Source organism: Triticum aestivum, chromosome 2B (assembly GCF_018294505.1).
Source record: "Triticum aestivum cultivar Chinese Spring chromosome 2B, IWGSC CS RefSeq v2.1, whole genome shotgun sequence".
Classification (NCBI taxonomy): Eukaryota; Viridiplantae; Streptophyta; class Magnoliopsida; order Poales; family Poaceae; genus Triticum; species Triticum aestivum.
Genome location: NC_057798.1, coordinates 698,695,211 through 698,717,825, shown reverse-complemented (window position 1 = coordinate 698,717,825; position 22,615 = coordinate 698,695,211). Strand labels below are relative to the sequence as shown.

General features: G+C 45.4%; 1 protein-coding gene and 1 pseudogene across 1 annotated transcript; both read left to right on the top strand.

Moving 5' to 3' along the window:
• Nucleotides 1-1,186: 1,186 nt before the first annotated feature.
• LOC123042131 (histone H4) lies at nucleotides 1,187-1,886 on the top strand. The gene has a single exon (XM_044464649.1). The coding sequence runs from the start codon at nucleotides 1,227-1,229 to the stop codon at nucleotides 1,536-1,538; it is 312 nt and encodes a 103-aa protein (XP_044320584.1). The 5' UTR covers nucleotides 1,187-1,226; the 3' UTR covers nucleotides 1,539-1,886.
• Nucleotides 1,887-16,354: 14,468 nt separating this feature from the next.
• Nucleotides 16,355-17,248, top strand: LOC123042130 (hevamine-A-like; annotated as a pseudogene).
• Nucleotides 17,249-22,615: the final 5,367 nt, after the last annotated feature.

Here is a 22,615-nt window from a genome sequence, read left to right as displayed (position 1 = left end):
TTACATTGAAGGCTCTGGATCATCGACCGACTATTGTCGTTGCTGATGTGCTGTTGTTGACGCTTCCATACCGGAGCCTGCATGGCCTTGTCAATAATAGCCAGGAAGTCTTGTGCACACGCCACTAAGGACCAACGCTCTGGAGCTGCAGTCGTCACCGTTGAACCCTTGAATCGGCCCAAAGAACCTGACGCCAAATCTCGCCATCGAGTACGCACAACCAAAATCCTAACCTTGCCGCCTCGACGAGTCGACGGGAATCTATGTCGAAGCTCTATCTAATCCGCCCCAAAGGACGTACTTAAGGAGGACCATAGCTCAAAAATTGACTCAAAGATAAAGCGCCGCCATCCACACAAGTGTTGCCTCTAAGAGGACTAAAACCTAACCTACTCCTTTCGTTTTCATTTACTTGACATAATAGCTTTGTCTCGAGTCAAACTTATAAATTTTGATTAAGTTTATACAAAACATTGTCAACATCCACAATAGCAAATCAATATTATTAGAATCATCACTCAATATATTTTCATACCATATATATTTGTTATTGTGAAAGTTTAGATTGTTTTCACTAAACTTGGTCAAAGCTAACATGAGGAGTAGATGAAAACAGAGGGAGTATGTATTTACGGGAGCCGAGGCACAAGGGTTTCCCTGCCTGCCATCACCCGCCGAAACGATAGGCAGAGGATGGGCGAATCCACGTGTTTGCCGGCGGAGATCAAGGTGGGCGAATCCACGTGTTTGCCAGCGGAGATCGATAGAAGGAAGCTTTGCCCTAATCACCTTGGAAGAGAGGCAATAAATCCCTACGGACGAGGCAGACCAGCATCCTCAGAGTGCCGAGTGATTTATGCCATGAAATCTATAATTTCCTTAGAAAAAGAAATGCCCTTGCTTGTCAATTCTCAGTTCTCAGATGAACGAACACACGAATTTTGTGGCAAGAAAGCAGATGGCTCGCTTGGAACCGGCAAAATCCAATATTTTGAGCTGGCTCCCGCCTCACCGGACGATGAAATTTCCACCGCGTCAGCGATCCGCGCCATCTCTCATCGGATCGAGATCCTGACCGTCCATTTTCGTCCGGATCCAACGGCAGGCCGCACCCTTTCTCCCTCGTTAAATTCCCCTTCGATCCTCGCTCCCGAGCAGCAGCCGCCGCCGCCACCGCTCCAGCGTCTCCACCCAATTCCATCCGCTCGGAGCTCCAAGCCACCATCATGTCCGGCCGCGGCAAGGGCGGGAAGGGTCTGGGCAAGGGCGGCGCCAAGCGCCACCGGAAAGTGCTGCGGGACAACATCCAGGGCATCACGAAGCCGGCTATCCGGCGTCTGGCTCGCAGGGGCGGCGTGAAGCGCATCTCGGGGCTCATCTACGAGGAGACCCGCGGCGTGCTCAAGATCTTCCTCGAGAACGTCATCCGCGACGCCGTCACCTACACCGAGCACGCCCGCCGCAAGACCGTCACCGCCATGGACGTCGTCTACGCGCTCAAGCGACAGGGGCGCACCCTCTACGGCTTCGGCGGCTGATCTGCTGCCGCTCCGTCCAGTCTCTGCCAGCTCCTGTTCCATCTGCCGGAGTGCGCGTGTTGTTCTGTCGTTGTGTGCAGTAGGGTCTTCCTGAATATGGATGCATCTCTCGATATGTTTCTGTAAGCTTGTTAAATTCTTCCCAGCCAGAAAGATTAGGAGATAATGAACCAATCTCCGAGCAAATATTACAGTAAACTGCAACAGGTGTGAATGACATTTGGGCTTATAGAAACATCTTCACTATTTTTTTCAGACGTTGTTGCATTACTTCAGGAAGACAGGAATGAACCTGCGTGCCTCATTGTTTGCTGCTTGTGAAATTCAGTGACGTAGTTATCTGTGAAAGTTATCTGTGATGTTTGTGTGATTTTCCATCCTGGAAGTGAGCTCCAGATCAACAACTCACAATCATCTTATGCTACTTCGTCCCCTTTCCCTCCTCCAGCCTCAATGAGTTGGCTGACTAGCATTTGGAATTTTTTTAATAAAAAAGATTAAAATGAGATACCTCGCAAATAAATATACAAAATATATTTGGATCCATGCAAGGATAGGCCAAATTAAAGTCAAATTACTATTTATTGTGGATCAGGCATAATCATGGCGGCCACCTGCTGCTGCCTGGAAAACATCAGACGAGGAAAATGCATAGTGCGGCAATGGTGGCTGCTTTCGATTTTTTCGCCTCTATCGATCTCCTTCCTCTTGCCAACCATGGCTTCTTTTTCGGTAGAACTATTGTGCTGCGACTGTTGGTGTGTGTGTGTGGGGCCTTATATGTTGTTGGCCAATTTGGACTTCTGACTTAGATGACTCGTAATCTAGCCGATGGAGTATGCATAGCGTTTCACTGTTTTTGCAGCAAAGCGAATGCCGGGCATTTCTAGTTGAGTGTTCTTTTTTCTGTGAGCTTTTGTTATATTGGTAGTTGTCTTCTCTTTCATTTCATATCTTGTGTTTGTAAGAACATGACATGTGAGGAATGAATCGGCACAGGCTCGCAACATAAAGGCACTCGTGTTTGAAGTAGTTGTGTGTGTGTGAGTGTGACATTGATAAAAGATAAATGGTTCCAGCAACCGCACCTTGCAGAACCAACCATTTATATACCACTAGTATCAAGTGCATCCACTATATGCATCACCAGTCATTTCAGCACCTTTCTCTTTTACACTAGCCGCCAGTAGAAAAAAATCCAAGGAAAAACAATTCGTTGCGACCACCGATCAAATGCACCGCCTCCATTCTTTATTCACCGAGGCTCGACACCTTCATCATCAATTATTAGCAAAAATAATGGAAAACAACACAAAAAATGGATCAGGTTATAAATTAAGAGCTTAAGAATAGGAGACATTGGGAAAGCAACAATCAATATGAAATGGAAACAAGAAACTTCCTAGTGCAAAGCCTTGAGAAGATACCATGCCGCCTTCGACCAATGTATGAGGACCTTAGCGACACGGTCTGACCTACCGGGAGAGCACATTACCTTTGTCGTCATTTCCTCATCCACATTCTCCAGCTACTCGGGTGCATGTTCTGTATCTGTGTTTTCTCATAACGGAAGACTCAGCGCAGCATTTCAATGATAGCTATGAAAGCATTCACGTTGGTGAGATGGTGGCCGAGGGCATGGAGACCGGGGCAGCCACTGAACTCTAAAGAAAGTGCAAGGTTTTCGTTCTGGCCTTTAGAGCCCATTTATCTCTTAGTGACCCTTTTTTCATAGGATCCTCAAGCAAATGATAGTATGATCATTTGCCCGTTTTGTTTGTGGGATTGCTATGTTGAGAAGCATGTCTTTAACTTAGTGTATGCATTGTCCTCTACAACCTTTGTTGTCGTATGTGTCGTTGCTCACACAGTAAATTATCTGTATTGTCCCATGTTCTTAATGCATCTGGCTTGAATTAGGGGGAGCGGAAGCCCAATTTCTACCCATTATGATTTTACAGTACAAACAAAAATGCTATATATGTCTGCATCGTTTTGCGTGTCAGTTTTCTAACATGGGACCAAATTTTACGTTTTCCGCCATCTATTTAGATGTTTGTATAGTTTTCAGAATAAAAAATATCATTTATTTTAGAGGTTCGGTTGGGATCTTACGTTCTTTTTAACTAGTGTATTAGGGCTTGAGTCTTCATTGGGATCATGGTTTTGATTTTATTAATTTCGTACATACTGATAAAATTATCTATCGGCCAAAATATTCAGCAATTGCAGTAGTACACGAAAATTCAAGTTAGTTTATAAAACAAAATATTATTTAGATCTAAATCAAATTCAAAAGGAAATTCCAGTCCTTTGACCGGAATCAAAACTGAAATCACTAAATTCCGGTCATTTGGATGCTTTTGCATGGTTGGATTATGCTCCTTTCCTGCCGTCTAATGTCTTCTAAAGTGTCTCACTTCAAGAGAACCGGCAAGTGTTGTCGGCCGACCATCATGGTTTCCGGCGTAAATTTGTAGCTTCCCTAGTGTCTGGCTTGGGGGCAAGTTCCCAAGTCGTTGTATGAAGGCATGGGTGGGTTTTTCATCAAGCAGGCATCCCAGGCTATCAAAACAGAGGGATTACAATAGAAGGATATTATTATTCAGTGCAATGGGAAATATGTTGCGACAGTTTGCAGTTGTTCAAAATATTGGCGGAGGATGTTTGAGAAATGGTGGAGGTTATTGAGAAACAGTAAGATGCAGCGAGCTACGCTTCCCCACAGCGATTTGACACTTCTAACCGTTGATCTGCTCCTTCAACGCTCAGGATCGCCTGGTCGTCCACAACAGTTTTTCACCGTGCCAATCTTCTTGTCGGGGCCAGCCGAAACGTCTCCTGGGCCGCTGCTCCCAAGACTGACTTGGGCGTCCTCTCGTTAATCGGGCCAACGTGGCACACAGCCCAGTCGGATGATTCTGAAAAACGTTGTTGGGCCGCACGAGCATGGGTCGAAGAGTGTGGTTTTCTTGGTCGGCATATCCAAAGAGAGGACGCTCTCGATGTGGAGGCACGTGGTTAATGGCGCCGGGCGGGACGGTGCGAGGCAAGGCGACGTGGGATATGCGGTCACACGGCCGTCTCATTTCCTCAACTGCTCGACTTCCCGATCGATGGTGGAGGTGCGTTACTAATCGGGTCGCCTACTTTTTTGCCTCTTTCCTTGAGTTCAAGAAGCCACAAATTCCTACCCAGATTCATTCCATATGTGATGGCGGCCATGGCGGCCTCTTTGCTTCCTTTGTTTCCATATGTGATGGTGACAGAGTCCTTGATGGCGAACACGCGGAGGTGGCTCCCGTTCTGGGAGAACATTGGCAGCGCTCACAAGCCGGATGCAGTGGATAAAGGTACGTACCAATTCTTTTGCTGATCGTGGACAACCAAAGGAGAGAATCATTCCCATTATATTAATGTTTGTGATCTTGCTTTGCTTACTTCCTAAATTTCCTCCCGACATCCTGATATTTGCATGTTTTTCTGTTCAATCTGTCATGTATGTGTTTTACTTTTATTTCAGTTGATAAGTCACTAGCCATTTGCCACAGATGATTGCTATGTATGGCCGTGACCCGTGAGCTTCTTTAACTATATTTCTACATTCAAATAACAGGACCGTGGTTGGGTTGAAAACTTGAAACCTGAAGGAAATTAACTATTAGATTGATCATATAGCTTCAATCACAATTCATGAGTCGTCAAGCTGACGCTTTGCACCTTCCATTAGTTGTTTCCAACATTCGGCTGGTTTGGAAGGCACAATTGAATATTCTAGCTGTAGACGCACTTAGGTCAGTTTCAATTTTTTTTTCTTTTGAGGGAAAACAATTCACCAAACATTCACCAGAGCCATATCACACTCTTTACAATACAACTCAGGAACACTAGATTCTAATCTTAAATCTCCATGGAAATCAGCATATGCGGCAACTTCAGGGGCCAATGCGCCGCTCTCCCTTTGAATTGTCCTGACGCAACTGGTCTCAAAGTCTTTCATGAAAGTTTTTACGTCCTCGGTTATTGGGAACGCTAGTGCCCTGCTGACAATGGCTGATTGGATCGAGAAGATTGCTGCAGTCACTTTCCAGGATTGGTGATTTTCAATTTGTTCACTTATTGGGACGATCCCTATGCATGCCACTGACGGCCAGGCAACATTAATTCTTCAGACTTTCAGGCAGAGGAGCAAAAAGAATGAGATCCAATAGATGCAAGGGTGATACCAAGAAGAAGGCAAACCCAACTCAATCGAGGATGGCTAGAAGAAGGGCAAGGGGAATAGTGCCAGGCCGGTGGAGCTATCCACCCCAGGACTATTTTCATGTCTGGTAGGGACAGGGAAGGCATATGCACAACCTTACAAAGAACACACATAACTGTCGATGGATGCCCTTTCTTTTTCCTTGTTCAGTTTGTCGAATTTGTTTGTGGCGTATTGAATTGTGCCTCGACATGCATAGGTGCGAATAGAGAGGATCAATCACAGGATGAAGTTCGACGCTTCTTGAGGACCTGATAATAGCATTTCCAGGATGTAACGGTCAGTTACTTGGTCTTCTCTATTTTCTTAATAAGAGTCTTATTAATTCTAGACGGTTAGATTATAACGAACAGAATTGAGACCATCTTGCTTTAAGTTGGTTGTTGAAACAAAGCGTTTACAAGCATGCTATTACTTTTGTTGTTTGTGTTTTCATGGGAACACATTTTTCAAAAATTCGGATTATCTTGTGTTTGTTTGGTAACATTGCTTCCCGGTTACTTGTTGCGCCAATCTTTTTCTAACATCCATGTCATCATTTTGTCAAAATGGACGGGCGCGGCAACGCGCGTCATCATGATCTAGTTTTTGCTGATGACGGCTTCAGTGTTTCTCCATGTGGAGGAGACTCTTTGGGGGGAACTTCCATCAACGGTCTATGTAACAATATAATATTTACTACGAGTGCGAATTTTAGTGGTGGTTGATGTTTGTTAGATTTATTTGTGCCTTATTTATGTCGTCAATGGTGCATTACTCAAACATTTCTAAGAATGCAATTTTAAAAATCCACTGTAACACTAAAATGGTTCCTCAAGTCGTCTCCGGTTCATTATATCTCCATAATATCACAGACCACTTTTCAACCATCAAAGGAGATCTTGATATCAGGGGCCACGAGTTTTAAAACATCTACAATATGTCCAATATCATTTACGATATAACAATCACGTCGAATGTTCAAAACTGCATATAGGCACTAACACGTTTTCTTATTTTACAGATAAGATTAGGCCCAGTGGTGGATAATGTGATACAATATAACAATCACGTCGAATGCCTAGATCTGCATCTCTCAGAAATTACTTTGAACTCCTACCGAGAGACCTTACCGGAGATTATATTCGCCAGGTTCTTTGTTCTCAGAGCAAGGGTGCTGAAGGAAATGAGATTTGCCCTACATTTATTTCGCAAAAATGAATGATCTGTTGATCAGCGCCGGCGCCTGCGGTAGAATGGAGTAGGCTCCAAAAATGCTGAGTTCCATTTTGGAACTTCAGATGACAGAGTAATCAGAAGTCATCAGGTCAATCCCATACATGACTTCTCAGTGGCTGGCCCCTTTGCAAAAATTGTGAGGTTTCGATGCCAGACTTAGAAGCGGTGATATTAGTTTAAACCTCTCTGATATCCATGTTCAGCGCATCAGCGCGAGCGTTTGCAGCTGATGAGCTGAATTTCATTTCTAATATCAGTTTGAACCTTGTAATCTTTGAATTTTAGCCATATAACTCTGGAATTTGAACCTTGTAACATTTCGAGCTTTTGTGGTACAATCGTTGAAATGGCATCGTATGAGACTCGTATATTGCTAGCACTATTTTGACCTTAGTAGGCAATGGTCTTAGATTTTATTAACCATTCTGGAATCATTAGTTTACCTTGTCGATCTCACAGCAGACGATCTGTATAGCTAACTTGACTGCGATCTTCGACATTATTGCACATAGTTGGTTTCTTCCACCGTGTGCACCGTAGAGCGCAGAATTAATTATCGCACTCGAGTGTCCATCATCACCCTTCTGTGTAACTTTGACCTCATCACCTAAATGTAAACTTATGACCGAAGTCATTCCACACACTTCGTTTTTACAAAGCTTTTTGCCAATAAACGCCTACGGTTTGTCCCTCTTCTAGCCGACGCGTGGCAAACTAGTCGGGCGAGAAGCTTGCGCGGTAAACAGCACGGTAGCGCGGGAACAGGCTCACCGACGGTACATTTGGCGCCTCTTCGAGCCCACGCCTGGGGTGCGGTGTTGTCAAGCGTGCACTGGATTCTGAAATCCTCCGCTATGAATGTCGTGACAAGACGTGATGATTACAGGCCGGCCGGCCCCCATTTATTACAGCGGCCATTTAACCTACCCTTGTGTCTCTTCAACCTTTCGATCGCTCCCCACCATTGCAAGAAGCACACCCACCACGAGAAATTCTTAAAGGGTATCCTGTGTAGCTCCAATGGCGCCCCGAGCGGCTGCCGACGACGAGCAGCAGTTCACCATGCGTGCCGTGGTGGACACCCACATAAGGTTCATGGACCTCTCGGTGGTGTACACCAACAATCCGGTCTGGGTGGAGCACTCCATCCACATCATGGAGCTATTGCTTGCCGAGGAGAAGTACAAGGTGGTCGGGTTCGACCTTGAGTACACCCGCTCTCGTGCCGGGTCTCGTCCCAAGGTCGCCGTCGCCCAGATGTGCGTGTGTCACCATGTCCTCGTCTACCACTACTGCCTGGCCACAAGGCCTTGCGAGCGTTTCGCCAGGTTTGTCAACAGCCCCCACTACATGTTCACTACGGTGGATATCACCAACGATGTAAAGGCGCTCGAGAGTTCGGGCATCGCCTGCCAGAATCTTGTCGACATCCAGGGCCAATACAAGATCTGGGGCAGCAAGGAGCATGAGAAGGACTCACTGGTTCACCTCACCGAGGCCATCATTGACCCCTACTACAGAGACATGAAAGATTCATGCAACAAGGACAAGCGTGCCTGGCACTCGGCCTGAATGGAGAAACTCGACAAAGTTCACGTCATGCACGCGGCCAAGGAGGCGTACACGAGCTACGACATGTACATGCGGATTATTGACATGAGGAAGTGCCTCCTTCCCCAAAACGGCCAGGGATCCAGCCGGAAGCAGAGCAATGGCAAGCGTCGTCGCAACAATAAGTAGATGATTAGATCCTCGTTTCTCCTACTTTAGTATGCATGTAATTGCTTACTTTAGTGTGTGTAAATGTTATGTGTGTAGTCACTTGTGTAATTGTATGCTTAATTTGGTTATGTAATGCTGTCTTTTTAAATATATATGTTGATGCTCTATAGACAGAGCGTAGATGGTGTGCGGACAAAAAAAATCACATCACACACGTACTAAACAATGGAACCTGTCGGTGATGTTTTCATCAATCACTCACAATTGTATATCAGCAATCGTTTGCTCACAACACACACGACTTGTTAGTAGTAATCGTCTGTGTTCTTATCGGTCTTCGCACACGTTTCTGATTACAGACCTATTTGCCTCGTATCACACACATCTTGTTCATTTGAACCGTTTCTGTTCTCATGTCTCAACGCAAACAGTTCATCCGAGTGAATCGCAATGCCGTATATCGCACACAACTTTGATCTTGCTGACTGTTTCTTTTGTGTTGCCTAATCACAAACAGTTCATCCGAGTGAATCGTATACTGTACATCGCACACACCTTCATCTGGCTGCCCGTTTGTTTTGTTCCTCCTTATCGCAAACAGTTAATTGAACTAAACTGTATGCCCTGCATCGCACACGCAACTAAAATCTGAACCGTGTTTGATGCATCCTCCATCACAAACGTTTTGCATTTTTTTGACGGTTATTTTACACCACCGTTTGCGATTATGGCATCACAGACAATTTCGTCATAATCTAAACCATAACACTGATCGTAGTGTCGCGTTAGCAGCATCCTGCAGTAGTGAGGGCTAAAAGTATCTTCATAATCTATACCATAACACTGTTTAAAGTCCTTTGCAACTAGACGTGCCTTATACATGTCAATGGAGCCATATGCTTTCTTCTTTATTCTATACACCCATTTACAATCAACAATAATTTTTACTTCTTTGGTTTGGTACAAGATGCCAGGTCTTGTTTTTCATGAGCGCAAAATATTTTTCGTCCATTACTTTCTTCCATCTTGAATCACCAAGTGCACCATCCAATGTTGTTGCAAGGACGCAAGGTCCCCTACAGAGTTAGTAATGAATATGTGAATCGAAATGGACTTTGATTCTCTTCTTCAAGGATTAAATCTCACGTACTGTGAGACCTATATCACACTTGCCTAGTGGTTGTGGACTGGTCAGCTTCCGTGTTTTTTTTTTCAATTTTCATTTTCTTGTTATTTCGTTCGGTTTACTAGCCCTTTTGGTGTCCCTTTTACTCCCCCTTTCCGTTTTTTCTGCTCTTTCTTTTCTTTTCTTTTCATGTTTCTTTTTTTCTTTATTCATTTTTTCTATTTTACAAATACACCAGAAATAATGTTTCCTCCTTTTTATTTATATATTTTCTCTCGGTTCCTTTTTCTTCACCATGTATTACACAAAACTGTACATCTCATATTTAAAATCATTCATTGTGTATTTAACAATGGTTTATCATCTATTAAAACGTATTTTGTATTAAGAAATGTTAATTGTGTATTTCACAAATATTGAAGTGTATTTAAAAATGTTAACGATGTATTAAAAATGTTCATGCATATTTAGAAAAATTTGCATCACTTATTAAAAATATGTTCATGGTGGTTCAAAATGTTCATTATTTATCTTGAGCCCTATATAAATTTTGTTAAACACCTGACCCCCATGCCATATACAAATTTCGTTAAACACGTGGCCCCCGTGTAGATCACATCTATGAGCCCTCTAGTTTGCAAATTTCATCTTTCTTAACAAAGATGGGACCCAAAGAACCGAGGCACATCTTTGGTCTAGCAAGCAGCATAGAAGGACCGTGGATAGCCAAAACTTTATAACAAAACCTCACCATAATACCAAATAAATATTTTTTTGGCAAATCAATACCAAATAAATATAATATGAAAAATAAAATATGATTGATCTAACGATATTTTTTTGGTATTATAAACATAGATTTTTTTATAAACTTGATCAAACTTTCCAAAGTATAATTTAAGACAAACTTAATATACGAAATGAATAAAAACCGAGAAGCACGAAAACGAAAAATGGGGAATCGGAGACAGAGAGTGTCACCGCCGTTACCGTGATCCAAGTGAATGAATCAGTCAATCGAAGCTTCAGGTAAAAAAAAAACTTTACGAAAAAAAGCTTCAGGTATCTTTTTTTTAGAACTGGGCCAGGTCGTCACCTCTGGTCCAAGTGTAAGCCCAACAGTGGCCTGGGTCGCTGACAAGGAGATCCGCGATCTCGCTCCGCATGTTCTCCTCCTTTCACTACAGTAGGGCGGGGTCCTTCTACAGGGAATCAGCTCGTTCGGGATCGGCGGTCGTGGAGGCAAGGACAGTTCGTCGGAATCATCATCGCCTGCGTCGCCGGGGCAGACATAGTGGCAATGCTGAAAACGAGGTCCGACGGGTGTAGGGGCGGCGACGGCGGCCGGTGAAGCGCTTAGCCGACGCGGCCATCCTAGTCTGCCAAATCCTCGGTTTGTGCTAGGATGTCAAGAAGCTCTGTACGCACGCACTCGAACCAGATGAAAGGTGAGGGGTCAAGCCGCATCTTAGACCGTGCGCAGTCCGAGTTGGTGTCTGGCTCGGAAGTAAAGTCCGAACTCTAAGTTTTCAGTTTGGGTTACTTGCTCCTACTCCGACCTGGTATCCTCCTCGTATAATCCTTTGCCTTCCTAGGCTTATAAATACGGCCAGGTTCCGCTCAAGTCATTAGATAGATCGAGACAAGCTCACCCGTTTGCCTTTGATTCATCGTCTGCGTTAGTTTGCCATGGGAAACATCAACTCTTGCTGGGCTGCGAACTCGCAATCGCCGCCGGTAAGCGTGACCTCGTCGGTATGCACGACGGAGGCCACCACCGCGGTGCACAAGTTCGTGGTGAAGAACTACTCGCTGCTCGACGGCATGGGCGTCGACAAATACGTCACGTCGAGCACGTTCAGAGTCGGGGGCTACGATTGGTGCATCGACTTCTGCCCCGGCGGCGACAGCCGGGCGCCTGGCTACGTGGCGGCCTTCTTGCGTCTCCGCGGGGACGAGGCAGCGACGGGCGTGATGGTGAAGTACCGCTTAAGCATGCGGGAGAAAGACGGCAAAGTACATATGGCCGGGCGAGTGTGGAGCAAAACCTTCGGGTCGGCGGGTACTAGATGGGGCAACATCCGGATTGCAAACAAGTCCAAGCTGCGAGGAGACTGCTTCACCATCACGTGTGATTTGACCGTCGTAGGAAATCCCACCGTGCAGGAGATGTTGCCGAATCAGGACTGCTGTTGTAACCGCCTCTAGTACATATGATATGAAACGTGTACGATGAGTTTCATGTGTGTTAAAGAATCAGATCTTACAAAGATTCACCAGAGGTACAAAGCATCTGAAAAAAATAAACGGGTCGAGTTTCATATACATTCGCAAACAGTGTAATATTTTTATTCCAAGCAGTCTATTTCCTTCAGAAACTACTTCTTATGAACTATCAGGCATTTTCGCCCACCTCCTCCTTATTTTTTTTCTTGAAAAGGAAAAAAGCCCCCGGCCTCTGTATCAATCAAGGCATGCAGCCATATTATTAAAAAGTAGTGTAACAAAATCTTAGATCCACAAAAGGCTCACAACCTGTGCGCAGATCGGAAGAGAACATAAAAAAAGATGCCACATCCAACGATAAAGAACAGACTACAATGTCTATACACCTAGCCTATTATTAGCTTGCCATCTAAATCGGCTGAAGATAGCCCGTGCTACCGTCTCCCAACGGTTGCATCCAATAAACAAAAGCTCCATGGAGTCCGCATGAGTGAGTAACGACCACGTACGGATCCAAGCTGTAGCTTTGTAGATAACCTGCAATAAATTAGTGAAGTTCGTCCCATTAAAAATCAAATCATTTCTAGTGTTCCGTATCGCCTAAAATAGTGCACATATCTCTATCCGAATATGTTTCGCCATATGTATGTCCACTTTATTAAGCAACGTCTCAAATAATGTGTTTATGCTTGTTGGGGATGTACGTTAAAAGCTATATGTATGCCTACCTCCTCCTCACAAGAGCGATGCTAACGGACGGGCACATATGGAGCTTTAGGATCGGAGGAGAATAGGGGGAAGAAGTCGGACGGGCACATATGGAGCTTTAGGATCGGAGGAGAATAGGGGGAAGAAGGGCCACACCCGGCCACACCTACCTGGAATTCACGAGGGAGGGGGTGAGATGCATGTAAAAATCTGTGATGTATGACTATTGTCCTCGTAATGACTCATGGAAGAGAGCCAATGTTGACATCTCCAACGCATTTCAAAGCGCCGCTATTGTCCGGACCAGGCCATCTACACAGTTTTAGCCATCCAACGCGGATCACTAAGTCGGCATGGACTGGTCCGAACGTCCGAAATCCCACAAGTCGTCTCTAAAATGAGGGGAGCTCTGGTGGAGTCCGGGCATCCGCTATGTCAGACTAACACTTCACATCCATTGAAAACCCCACTTGGAGCCTCTGCATCTTCACCTTCATACTCTCCTCCTGTCGCTCTCAATCCCATGCTCCCAGAGAACGAGACCACTGGCACTGCCGTAGCCCCGGGGTGCCGCCCAGCCTTTGCCAGACCCCTGCTGACGCCACCCAAGCCTTGCCAGACACCGACACCATGTCTCTCGGATCCGGTTGCCACCCAGGTACCCTCCGCCCCTATGTACGCCATCCATGGCGGACAATGCACCCAACAAGTGTCCGGGCAAATGCCTAGTGCAAGATTTTGAAGTTCTCATTGTTTACTTTCAAGCAAATACGATGGATTCGAACGAGGAGTACTTCTACGACGAGCTCATGGATTTGTCTTCGTCCGATGATGACGAAGATGTGGATAAAACAACGATGATGAGAGCGATTCTTAAAGAAATGAAGCGTGGGGAGGAGCATGTTCTCAACTTCAAGGGTTCAATAAAGGGACATCAAGTGTTCAATGAACAGGCCACAGGGTCATATGAATATGTACGATGACTACTTTCCCCCCGATGCGCTATTTGAAATCTATTTTCGATGTCGGTTCCGAATGCGACAACTATTGTTCATGCACATCTACTTATCAAACACACGTTGAACACTTTTTCATGATGATTGAACATATTTTAGATACATGTTGAACCTTTTTTTAATACATGTTGAACATTTAGCCAAGTACATGCAGAACATTTGAAAAGTGCACATTGAACAATTTTTTAATACATGGTAAATGTGTTTTAAATGCAAAGCTAACATTTTTAAACGCATGGTCAACATTTTTAAATGTCATGAATATTAAAATTTTAAACATGCAAACATTTTTTTGAAGTGTTAGAACAGCATGAATATCTTTTATATATTTTTTGTCTCGCTGGAAGTGAGATATAGGCGCCCGTTCCCTTCATGTTTTTTTTTAGAAAAGGAGGATGACCCCCGGCCTCTGCATCTGGGAGATGCATACGGCCACTTTATTAATTATTCCCGAGGACCTTACAAAGTATTACAGACAATATTTCTGAATCCACCATCTCGGCAACATATGCCGCTACTCTTACCCATATGATGAAGGGATGCTAGTTGGGCCACTACCCAAACCACTCACCTAAACCTAACATCAAAAGCCGGAAGCCCCAGCCAAGCCACATACCGGGTCTGGGGCACGATCCAGTCAGACACACATGACGCCAGACAGCTATCTCCACCTGCGCGAGTCCATCTCCGCGCATCGGGCGGCGAGCCTCCACAGCGCCATGCCGCCGATCTTCGCCGCCATCAATGAGTGAGATGAAGTACCGCTCCACCAAGGCATGTACAAGGTGAGGAAGGGCGAGGTCCCCATCGGAGACACGACCGGAAAAGAAGCACCGCAGCCACGAGACACTGCCCGGAGCTGCGACGCGGTAGATCAGACGGGCCGCCACCAGGAACCAGACAAGCTCGCCATGCACACCCAGCATCCCCATGCCCAAATCGGCGCCTTCAAGAAGGTGACGACGCTGTGGCGCCGCCGCCGCTTAGCCACCGGGGTTAGGGTTTTCACCCGGGTGCAAGGGAAGGGGGAGTCAGGGGAGGTTTAGCCTCGGCGCCGCCACCAAGGAGGGAATGGCGTCCGGGACGCCATCGACGCCGTGACCGCCACCGGCGGCCAAGGGTTTCCCCCGCCCAAGCACCCTGCCGCCACCTCCGAACTAGCAACAACATCAGCAGGCGCGTGCACGCCGGAGATCCAGGCCGGCCGGAGGTAATGCATCACGAGCGGACCAGATCGCCTCCGATCTGACGAGGGGAGCCTGGGGCCTCCCCGCGCCATGACCAGCGCCCACCGGAACCTCGCTGCCCGCGCAGCCGAGGGGATCCGGCCTACCTCACCGACGAGCACTCCCCACCGCCGAAGGAGCGCCGTCCGCACCAGCGAGGCCGCCGCCTCAGATCCAGGCCCTCACCGGCGAAGACCATGGCAGCCAGAGCCGGATGCATCAGATCGGGCGGATCCGGACACCAGCGCCATGGCAACGCGCAGATAACCGGGAGACGACCCGTCGTGCCGAGTGCCCCCCCGCGCCACGAGCAAGGTCCCCCGCCGCCGCCGTCGGCCGCGAGGCTTCGCCTTGCGGCGTCCTCCGACGGTGGCGGAGAGGGGTGGCCGGGATACTGGCGGCGGCGGCTAGGGCTGTAGAGTCCGCCCGTGTCGCTCGCACGGGAGCGACGCGGGGCTGCTGATTGGATTGTTCAAGCACGACAGGTGAAAGTAGCAAACGAATATGCAGTTGGATGGTTAGGAGGATATAATGGTATCCTCAACCCATCAGGTTTCAAGTACTCACCGGTGCTCGCATTTTTCTGGATTAAATTCAGGTCTTTCGGTGATGTGTGTTTAGTGCGAGAAGACGTTTCGGTCGACTACGAAGGTGTCTGTCTCCACTTCGTCAATTTTAAAATGATGTGCCAGCTCAGTTTTTCGAAGATGCTTATAAAGATAAGGCATGTGCGCATTTATAAGGATGAGGGTATGTACGTATATATGAGCATCTGCGTTTGTACTATGTTAAACAAAAACGAAGAGGCGGAAGTATACCCTAAGAAAACATAGCATGACGAATGCGAACGGTACAAGATTTATCTCTTATGTAGCACGCCTTCTATTATTCTTTTATTAATCGCTTTTTTATGAGTTTCTCTGCTCTTAATTGCTTAGTTTGCCGTCGCCAACACAGCTGTAGTACGCCTTTTCTTATTCTATATCGCTGCCTTGCACGTTATTCTGTTCAAGTAGCGTAAGATAATCCCTTGCAAGCTGAAGGTGTAGTACAAAATCACGAACTCCGTCGCCGTTAATTCGAAGATGCCAGCAGAGCACGTTCACAAGTGTTCATCCATGTGCCCAACAAGTCACGCATAAACATAAACAATATGGGGGTGCAGATTTCACACGAAGAGTGCCCTCGTATATAAGTCAACCATCCAAGCACAAACTCAGCACACGCGGCAAAACAGAAGGCATACTCCTACATCTGAAAACACCAACAGTGGAGAGAAGAGTCCAATAGAAACAAATATTGCCCCAGAGATGGCTACTAGGTCATCTCTGCTGCAACTGCTAGTCGTGGCAGTAGCCGCGGCGCAGTTTCTCGGGTCGGAAGCCGGCGGTATTTCCATCTACTAGGGTCAGAATGGTGGAGAGGGCACGCTGGCTGCAACCTGCGCCACTAGCAACTACAAATTTGTCAACATCGCCTTCCTTTCCTCCTTTGGCAATGGCCAACCGCCAGTCCTCAACCTGGCAGGCCACTGCGTCCCAACCAACGACGGGTGCGCTAGCCTAAGCTCCGACATCAAGTCATGCCAGAGCAACGGCGTCAAGGTCATGCTCTTCATCGGTGGCGGGGCAGGCGGCTACTACCTTTCCTCGTCCCAAGACGCCAAGAATGTCGCGACGTACCTGTGGAACAACTTCTTAGGAGGTAAGTCATCTTCGCGGCCTCTCGGTGATGCAGTCCTTGACGGCATCGACTTCGATACTGAGGGCGGTACACCCCTGCACTGGGACGATCTTGCAAGGTTCCTAAAAGGGTATAGCAACTCCGGCAGGAGAGTGTACTTGACTGCCGCACCACAATGCCCTTTCCCTGATGCCTGGGTGGGAGGTGCCCTCGACACCGGCATCTTTGACTATGTGTGGGTGCAATTCTACAACAACGCTCCTTGCCAATATACTTTAGGAAGCACTTCCAATCTAGCTGATTCATGGAAGCAGTGGTTGACAGTTCCTGCAAAGCAGATCTTCCTCGGTCTCCCGGCGTCACCTGAGGCTGCTGGGAGCGGGTTCATCCCGGCTGATGACCTAAAGTCGGATGTCCTCCCATTGATCAAGAGTGCGGGGAAGTATGGTGGGATCATGTTGTGGTCCAAGTATTATGATGACCAGGATGGGTATAACTCTTCGATGAAGAGTGATGTTTGAGAGGGTTGCCTTTCATCTGATCCATATGATTGGCACTTCCTTGTGTTGTTTGAGGATTTATTTTATTTTCCCTTGTGATTTTTAAGTTATTATGTGGTGCTGGATTGTCATGTGTAATATAAATATATTTTTACTTACTTGGATCTTCCATTCTGTTATCTACTAGCGTTTTCCAATGAGGAAATGTGGACTAATGATAATTAGTTCAACATGAAAAGGTTTGCATGTCATGGCTGGTTTTGATTTATATTAAATGGTGTTGGGTGCATAGAGAACAAATGCAAAGCCTCTTTTGAACAAAGCTGCAAAAAAGCAAAGAAACATCGAAGAGGCAACACAACAACCCCAATCCCCACCCACGCCCATAAATAATAGAAAATTACTCACTCCATCCTATGGTGGGATCGACCAAAGTCAAAACACACTCAAAATCTAGAGTTGTTAAAATCATAGAATGCTCAAATAAACAATGCTAAGGTTGCAAGGATCTCGGAAACAAACTCGCGTGCATATGCGGATGAGGATGAAGTTAGGGATGCACGATTTTACCTGGGTTAGGTAAGAATCCTACTTATTTTCTTTGTCTTCCCTATGATCTTAATGCAAAAGTATGATGGTGGCTAACATGAGTGAAACTATAACAATCTAGATTCATGTAACAGATCTACATCTTGCCACAATGTCGACACAAAGCGCTTCTCTTCATCCATCTACATCATGGTGTTGTATTTGTGTTAAACTGGCTATTCTTCCGCTTCTACCTATGGGTCCTTATATGTAGGTGTTCTACTGTGGTATCCAAGATGAGGAACCTAGACCTAACTCCTACCAACAAAGGAATAAGGCATAACTTCCTTAATCTTGATGAACGTGCACTCATCCATGCAATCTTTCTCATCTGCTCCAGTTTCCATAAGCCACACATGTCGGAAGGGAAGGTTCCATAGTTGTTTAGGACTTGTACATGGATATGCCTTCCGTGGGTTTGATGTCTTGTTTGTATAACTATATTTATAAAAAATACGAGTATATATGTTGATAGACCTCATGAGTAGCATCAGTTCTCGTTGAGGCGATTGTATGATCCGTTGTGGTGACGAGCGTGTTGACACCACGACCATCGAGCACCGAGACAACCAGAATCACCATACATCCTCACCGGTGTCTTGACATCTCGCTTGTGCACCTCACAAAATCCCCTGCTACCCCTAATGAGTCCAAAATGCATCATATCATTTTGGCTCATTTGTTGCATATCCTCATAGTAAGACCCCTATATTATGTTCTACTAGCATGATGTCCGTGCATTGCTATGAAACTATAAATTACAAGAAGATAGGTCACTACCTTAAGAAGTCGTTAAAATATGTTCATACCCTACCACCTTTGCATGTGGTTCATGATTAAAAAAAGCAAAACATGCAATGCCAAATCTTGTTGCAGGCATTTGAGAATTTTAAATGGTCATTAGTAGGTTCTTTACAAGACACAACATTTCATAAGTTGAAACATATGAGAATACGCATTAGTAAGTTGATTGGACAAGGTCGTGGATTGGGTAGGAGGACAAGCTCTATCGGATTACAATTTTTTCACTCTCTTGTTCTGTCATATAGAACTGGAAGAAATCAGTTGAGAAGAGAAATTAAAAATATTACTTTAGTTGTTTATTTGTGTTAGGTCACACATTTCAGTAAAAGTATATTTATTTATTTATGTTTCTTCGAAGATTGTTAGTCCCACATATAGGTAGGGATGTATTTGTTTATTGGTGAAGGTTGTTGGTCTCACATATAGGTATGAATCAATGGTTTTTTGTCGAGCTGTGAGAACAACGGGATTACGGAAAAAAGATCTTATTATTCAATGCTATGAGAAGTAGTGCTATAGAATGTTATGGTTGTTTGAAATATTGCTAAAGAATGTTGGCAAGATGGCGGGGTCATTATTTTCAAGGATGGGGATAGAAGGCATAGTCGGCATTCTTCCTCTTGAGAAGATCGTGGAAGGAAACTCTACTCGAAGGCAATCTTCGATCATATATAGGATGTCTTGCAAATTACATAGTGGGTGTTTTCTTTTATTATGTTTATTTATATGGTCAATGGTGCATTATCATGTATGTGACATCGCATACAGTTTTGTAAGAACAATACAATCTTCCTGAAGGAAAAAAATGTTTCTCGAGCTGTCCACGGTTGACAGTATGTGATATCTCCATAATATTACAAATGATATTTTAACCATATGGACATCTTCATATCATGTACCATAACTCGCAAAACCATCTACTATATGTTTGGTGTCATAGACAGCTCACAAACAAATAATCGCATCACCCAAAAATGGTTGACACAAAATTAAGAACCATACAATTGAACTATTCATCACACTCAAGCATGCAACACAAAACTGGCCACTCTTTATAATGTGAGCATATGTACAAGGAACTAAGTTATTGTTGTTTATGTTCTTGGAAGTAGAATTATTTAACTACTTGAGAATTTGGAAATGGTTAGGCATGAAGATGAAGAAATATTTTTACAAAAATGAAACGAAATTTCAGTCTATCATCTTCATAATTGGCCTCATGACAGTCATTTTCTCCATCATTTTGCACAATCTTAACCCAAGGACCAAAATGCACTAGCACAATAATACATAAATTACCCGAGAGGATTGTACTTGAAGACAACAACTTCACTAAGAAATAGGTGATCATTCAGGGATGCTATTTGGTCTAACCAAAAAAAATTGTCTGTGGTTTATCACCCTCAAGCTAACACCTTCAAGAAGGGTACTGCCGTCACATGTACGTTATGGCTAAATCACAGGTTTTCACCAGAAAAAGGACAAACTCATTTCTCAATTCGCCAAAGGCATCATCCACCATCTCTACCTTTTGGTGCTTGCTCACAAACAACACTATGCTAGATTGCTTCTTCCGCAAAAAGAAAATTCATTGTGCCATGATCCCATACAAGAATGAGATCTGGTTGCTCGCCCTGGAATCGGTGGATAGACTTTCTCAGAGGTAGGGAAGCCGACATAGTTGCCTCCTAAAGCCATCGAGCCTTTGTCCAATGTCAACAATTAATGCAAGCAAGACTTTCACCCTCACCTTGTTTGTAAATGTCATTACATATCTGTATGATGTAATAAATTGTATAAAATGTGCATTTAGATGTACATGACTACTACACTAGTAGAAAAGAGGGCTTTGGTTCAGGCCGGGTCAGTCCATTAGTCCCGGTTCAGTCCAGAACTGGGACCCATGGGGGCATTGGTCCCGGTTCGTGAGCCCAGGGGGCCGTCCGGGCCACGTGGGCCATTGGTCCCGGTTCGTCTGGACCTTTTGGTCCCGGTTGGTGGGATGAACCGGGACCTATGGGCCTGGCTCCTGGCCCACCACCATTGTCCCGGTTCGTGGCTTGAACCGGGACAACAGGCTGCCCATTAGTCTTGGTTCGTGCCACGAACCGGGACCATTGAGGTGCCTATATATACCCCTCGCCCGCGAGCAGAGCACTCCACTGCTCTGTTTTTCTCTTGCGGGGGAGGGGAGGGCTTTGTGGTGCTCTAGCTTACCTCCTATGCACATGAGGTTTTCGATGAAATTCTCAAGCCACACTAGTTAAGCTTTCTCCTCTCGAAGCACGACCTCCGAACTCTATTTTTCCCGAGATTTGTCTAGGTTTATATTAGCAGCCCGTCACTCCCTGTCCTCGTCTTCACTATCGTCGATCGCCCGCGCCGTCTCGTCGCCGGCACCACCGTGGTGAGCCTCTTGTTCCTATCTTCTTTCTGAAAGAAAAAAAATTCTTGCTTTAGATAGATACTTGTCTAATTTTCTTACTATTTTATTGCTTGTTATTATATAGTGCGATGGTTTTGGTATCCGCCCCCGTCGGCCCTTGTCCTGTCTATGATTCAGATGTGGTATATATTATCTTTATAACTGAAAGGATCGAGATGGACCTAGAGGGGGGTGAATAGGTACAGTTACAAAATTTTCATTATTACTTAGCAATTTTAGGCAATAATGCGGAATATGAAGATGAGCCTAACAATTGTAAGTGAGTACTAAGTACTAAGTAAGTAACACAAGTACGTAAGTAGGCAAGCACAATATGATGTATGTAAGTGCAAAGAGACAAGTAACCACAAGTAGAGAGTTAGGGTTAGGAATAACCAGAACTCCGGGAGATGAGGATGTATGCCGATGTTCACTTCCTTGGAGGGAAGCTAGTCACCGTTAGAGAGGTGGATGTTATCACGAAGGCACACCAATGCCATGAAGGCTCACCCTATTCTCCCTTTGAGACAACACCACGGAGGCGTTTCTCAACCACTAGTGGTAGACCTTGGGGTGGTCTCCAAACCCTCACAAACTTTTTCGAGGGTAATCACAAAGTTCGATTCCTCTCCGAATGACTCCTACCGCCTAGGAGTCTCCAACCTCCAAGAGTAACAAGAACGATGGGGGAAAGCTCAAAACTTGCTCAAATCATGAATTCCTTTGGTGCAAAGAAGGGGAAGGAGTGGATCTATCACTTGATTGGAGAACTTCTCTCAAATGCTCCTAGAACTCTTGGGAATCTAGGATTTGGTGTAGGTGAGTGAGAGAGAGAGGAGTGTTCTTGATAGGCTCATAGTGAGTGGTCAACCCAATCCCGTGGAAGGGAAGGGCATATATATAGTAGGTGAGTAAAAGTGACCGTTTGGGGAACATAAGTGTTCAGGATCGGTCGGACGTCTGGAAAACATCGGACGTCCAGAGGCACAAATAGGTCCGGACGTCCGACAGTTATCGGACGACCGACCACTGTGAAACTGTGAGCCTCGACCTAGTGTACAGGACACGGACATCCGAGACGGGCCGGACATCCGGAGCATGGACGACCGGAGAGTGCGGAAATCCGTAAAAAGATTCTGTTGTGAAAGTACCGGACGTCCGGAAAGTTTCGGACATCCGTAAAAGTCATTCTGTAAAGGAACACCGGACGACCGGAAGTGGCCGGACGTCCGGGCAGCCGAGAGAGACCGGACGTCCGTAGATCACTGGACGTCCGAAGGCAAGATATAGGAACAATGGCTTTTGAGCAAGTTTTTCACTAGATCCAACGATCCCCTCTTAATAATGCGGGATCCCTATACTCAAGGACAAACCATAAATGAAGTCAATGTCTTGTATCACCATTCTTGAGTTATATGCTTTTTGTCCCTAGTCATGATCCATGCACACGGTCTCTGAGACATAATCCTGAGATATACTTGATAAACATGATTAGTCCCTAGCATATGTGTTGTCATCAACATCAAAATATGATTAAGGGCATGATTGCTCTTTCAATAACTATTGCTTCA